The sequence below is a fragment of the Salvia splendens genome, chromosome 1, assembly GCF_004379255.2.
Source record: "Salvia splendens isolate huo1 chromosome 1, SspV2, whole genome shotgun sequence".
Lineage (NCBI taxonomy): Eukaryota > Viridiplantae > Streptophyta > Magnoliopsida > Lamiales > Lamiaceae > Salvia > Salvia splendens.
Genome location: NC_056032.1, coordinates 4,053,863 through 4,058,866, shown reverse-complemented (window position 1 = coordinate 4,058,866; position 5,004 = coordinate 4,053,863). Strand labels below are relative to the sequence as shown.

The 5,004-nt window shown below is 33.4% G+C and overlaps 1 protein-coding gene across 1 annotated transcript; it reads right to left on the bottom strand.

The window, feature by feature from the left end:
- Positions 1-2,841: 2,841 nt before the first annotated feature.
- Positions 2,842-4,048, bottom strand: LOC121757724. The gene is made up of 3 exons (XM_042153227.1): positions 3,676-4,048; positions 3,143-3,579; positions 2,842-3,063 (listed from the first exon to the last, which is right to left on the bottom strand). The coding sequence occupies exons 1-3, from the start codon at positions 4,046-4,048 to the stop codon at positions 3,013-3,015; spliced, it is 861 nt and encodes a 286-aa protein (XP_042009161.1). The 3' UTR covers positions 2,842-3,012.
- Positions 4,049-5,004: the final 956 nt, after the last annotated feature.

The window sequence follows — 5,004 nt, the reverse complement described above, 5'->3', positions numbered from 1 at the left end:
TGATTTTTTATTTAATTTTTTAAAATTTGCACGAACCATTTTTTCGTTTGCCAATAATTCATGTGTGTTCGATTTATATAATATCATAATTCGAATTTCACATCAAATTTTGAATATTGATATTGGACAATGAAATGTAATATATGCACCTAATATTTTTATATTCAACGCAACTGTCGATATGAGTTTCAAAGTCATCACCAAGAGGTATAGTCGAATCTCTACCAAGAAAAAAAATATATCACTATATTCATACGCATGAGAACTAAATACACAAAAAGACATAGAAAGAAGAAAAAGTAGCGAATATAAGACCAAAATGAAAGGTCAGAAATCCGTTGAAGGTGGTTCGATGCAGCTAGGATTCGATTTAATGAAATCAGCAGATTAATATGACAGAGTGATGCTGACCTCGGATCCACGGGCCCACTACTCTTTAGCAATTTTGAAATATTTAAGGAAATTTCAATAATTTGTACTTATTATACATTAATTGATTTTAAAATATTATTTTTCAATCACCTATAATTGGGAATTTGAAAATATGTCCCTTACTATGATAAAAAAAAATTAATTAAATAATTTTATATACTATTATTTTTAAATAAGTAGTATTGATGTTTAACTGATGTTATTGTTTTGATAAAAAAATTATAGAGTAAATACTTTTTTTAAAATTTTAAAAAATTGCATAAATCAATTTTTCATTTGCCAATAATTCATGTTGTTCGACTCATATAATATCATAATTCGAATTTCACATTAAATTTTGAAAATTGATATTGGACAATGAAATTTTATACCCCTCTGTCCCAAATAAGACTACCCCTTCCTTAGACGGCATGAGATTTTATGCAGTTTTATTTTGTTGTTAGGTGGTAGAGAATAAAGTAAAAAAGAGGGAAATAAAGTAGAAATAAAAAGATTCTTAGTAATGATTCATCTTGAGAGGGACAAAGTAAAAAAAAAACTGAGTCATCTTGAATAAGTAAAACTAAAAAGTAAAGTGAGTCATATTCAGTGGGATGTAGGGAGTACATAATATTTTTATATTCAACGTAACTTTCTATATAAGGTTCAAAGTCGTCACTAAGAGATATAGTTGAATCTTTACCAAGAAAAAGAACAATCCTATATGCATACGCATGAATACACAAAAGGAATGTGAAGGGAGAAAAAGTAGTGAATATAAGACCAAAATGAAAGGTGAGAAATCGGTTATAGGTGGCTCGGTGCGGCTAAGATTCAATTTAATGAAAACAGAAAGGACAATAAGAGTGATGGTCCGGATCAGCAGATTAATATGACAGAATTGTGCTGACCCTGGATCTACGTGCCCACTGCTCCCTAACAATTTTAAAATTTTTAAGGAAATTTCAATAACTTTTACTTATACAGTAAATTTTTTAGATATTAATCTTCAATCATTTATATTTGAAAATTTTAAAATTTATCTCTTACAAAAAAAAATTAATTAAAATTTGTTTATATAGTTATTTTTAAATATTGATGTTTAACTGATGTTATTGTTTTGATAAAATAAATAAATAAATGAATTTTCATTTAATTTTTTAAAATTTGTGTAATCCAATTTTCGTTTGCCAATAACTCACAGTGCCTTTGATTCATATAACATCATAGTTTGAATTTCACCTCAAATTTTGAAAATTGATATTGGACAATGAAATTTGACATACTTCATATATTTACATACAATTAATTATAAAATTATTTTTTATATTTTTATTAAATTTTTTAAATTATAAGGGCATTTGCAATAGGGCGCCGATCGGCCGCCAGATCGATCGACGGTCTGATCAGCACCTATTGCAAGAAAATCTTTGATCAGTGGCGATCGGGGACCGCTGACCCAATGGGCGCGGCCGAGCACGATCGGCGGTCAGACCGGCGCTTATTGCACGCCGATCGGACCGCCGATCATGACATAATTCTTTTAAAAAAATTAATTCTCCCACCCCTATATATACACCCCATTCCTCTATATTTTTTGCGTTTCATTTATTTCATTTTGTTATTTTATACTCCTATTTGATAAACATCAACACCTAAAACAAATTATGGAGATAGTGATGTGGAAATTGAGATGGGCAAATTAAAAATGGGTTGTTCGCTACTATAAATGACCTAAGTTGAACATATTTTATTTCAACAAAAACTCCTCCCAAAATAACTTAGTGGCTATACAAACAAGCTACTATTGAACTAAATCACACCATTTTTTAACTGAGCAGCTATAAACAGGCTAAACTACATCAAGGGATGTAGGGATCCTATACTCTTCTCAAATACACAGCACAACGGACTCTGCTTAAAACTCAAAATTTATTGAATGAAACATGGAAAAATCTTGTTTTTTTATTATGCTCTTTTTCCATCTAACACAAAAATATCCTGCAAATTTCAATTAAATTCATAAATTAATACACTTATAAATTAATTCTAATTATCATAGTATTAGATATTATATGCATGTTTTGTTTTTTTGTTTAATATTTTTTTGTTTTACACTTGTTTGTTTAGTACTTTTATTTTTTGAAAAAGAAAGTGTCAAACTAAAATAAAAAATATTAAATAAAAGTATATACTTAATTTGTAAGAAATTTAATTTATAAATCTAGCTAAGTTTTGCAATATTATTTATTAGTGTTTAGAGAGAAGTCCATAGACAAAATATTTCAAAACAATAATCGAAATGTCATAGGAAAAGAAGTCCATCTGCGTTTCATTCAATAAATTTTGCTGTGTGTTTGAGAACAGTAGAAAATCTCATCCCATAAATCAGACCAATTTTTTTATAAAAAAAAATTGCAAGCCATGGTATGAAGAGCTATCAAGATTAAATGCACAAATCCCGACTTACATAATCCTCAACTCATAAATAAAAAACTAAAGAAAAGAAAAACAACAACAACACTAAATTATTCCCCTTCCGCCATTGCCACCTTCATCTTCATCTTCATCTTCATCGCTCACCATGGATATTCAGATAACTCAGTACGAATCCGGAGTGATGGATCGCAAATGCAATCCAGGAAACGTCAACTGCAATTAACAAATTAAAGAAGTTAATTAACACAAAAAATTAAGTAAATGAGTTGTATAATCAAAGGTAAAAATGTACATCGAGTTGTTTCTGCACGTTCTTAGGCCGCCTCTGTGGGCGGCGCGATGGCTTTGCTCCAGTCATAGCGAAAATGTCCTCCTCAATCTCCTCTTTTGTTAACGAAATGTTTATGCTCATTTTGTTCTTCTTCTTTTCACCTTTCTCCCTCTCCTCCCCCTTCCCTTCCTTTCCGCCTCTCCTCAAACTCTCCGCTTTGCTCCTCTCTCCACCATATACTTCCTTGTCGATTTTGGTTTTGGCGTTTCGCGGCCTCAGATTCCACGGCCTAGCTTCGTCATCCGCCTTCTGGTTAGCTTTCCCCGCATTATCGATTTCACCTTCTTCCTTATTGTTCGCCTTGGGGAGATCTTCCTCCTCTTTGCTGCTCTTGCTCCCAATTTTAATCTGCAAGTTGCATTTCCTGATTGCGGATGCATTCGATTTTTTCCCCAATTCTGAAATCAACCAACAGAATTGCACATTTTTTAAATTGATTTCACGGAGTATTAGATTTCAATAACATTACGAAATTGAATTCTCAATTACAGTACCTTTGCCCTTTCGAGAAGCTTCCGGCTCCGTCGACCAATCGCCGCCGCGAGAACGCAACTTCTCCGAATCGGCGCCGATCGCGAGGTGTTGTATCCTATCGCAAACCGACGTATGCTTCACCGAATCACCTCCGGCAACCACCGGATACTCAGGCGATGGCGGCGGCGGGGACCGGTCCCTAGGCGATGCCGCCGCAGCATAATCGCGGTGGATTGGGGAGCCGGAAGCTGCACTCGACCGCTGCGGAGGCGACATCAGTGAGCGGCGCCGTTTCTGGCTGCCGCTCGATTTCCCGTCCTTGCTCCATTTCAGCAGTGGCGGCAATTCAAAATTGTGCAGCGGCTGAGACTTGGATGGAGCAGAAGACGCCATGGATTGATGGATAATCTTCTCGCAAAATGATCTTCAATTCTACACAGAAACTCGAAAATTGGATTACTAATTTGCACACATTCACATAGAGAAGCAATCAAAATGTTATAAACCCTAACACAACCTGCGTGATCGACGGAGCAGTTTCACCTCCGGAATGAACGGAGACGGTGCAATGTATGTGTGTATGAATTGTGGTGCTGCTTAACGAGAGAAAGTCAGTAGAAATTTGATTGAAGAGAGGGGATTTGTGATGTTTGAGAGAGAGGGGGAGAGAGAATTGAGAATGGAGTTTGCAAAGGAAGTGAGGTGGATGAGAGACGGTTACAGCACACATATATATACATATAGATTTTGGGAGGTTCTCACTCTACTGAAACTCATATGTTGATCCTATGAACTCATTTAAAATACTTCAAATATTACTCCACAATATTTAATATTATAATGCAAATATATATACTCTCTTTTGGAATTGAAACGAGAATTAAAACAAAATTAGTCAAATAAGAGAAAAAAAAAGAGTAATGAAAATAGTCTTAGTAGATAATGATAGTAGTATTTTAATAGTTGTATATGGTGTAATAAATTGGAATACTTTTCTAGAAATGGAACTTATATTTTCATAGAATGGATAAAAATTGAAAATGCACATAAAAAGAGGATGAAGTATTTTCACAGTATAATAAAAACGTGCAGCAAACATTTTAATTTAAAATGCAATCTAATAAGCAGGGTGGGCCCAAATGACCCAAGCCGATTGTGAGAAAAGGGATTTACTTTCAAATAAATTATATTTAGAGGCATCTCTTGCAGGCAATAATTTTGAATATACACTTACAAGAAAGATTTGGTAGTTGTTTAAATTTCATGTAATTCATTGATAATATAATTGGAAATATTGCAAAAAGATATAGCAAGGTCCAATTAATTCGTTTTGCAGCATTATTTAATTT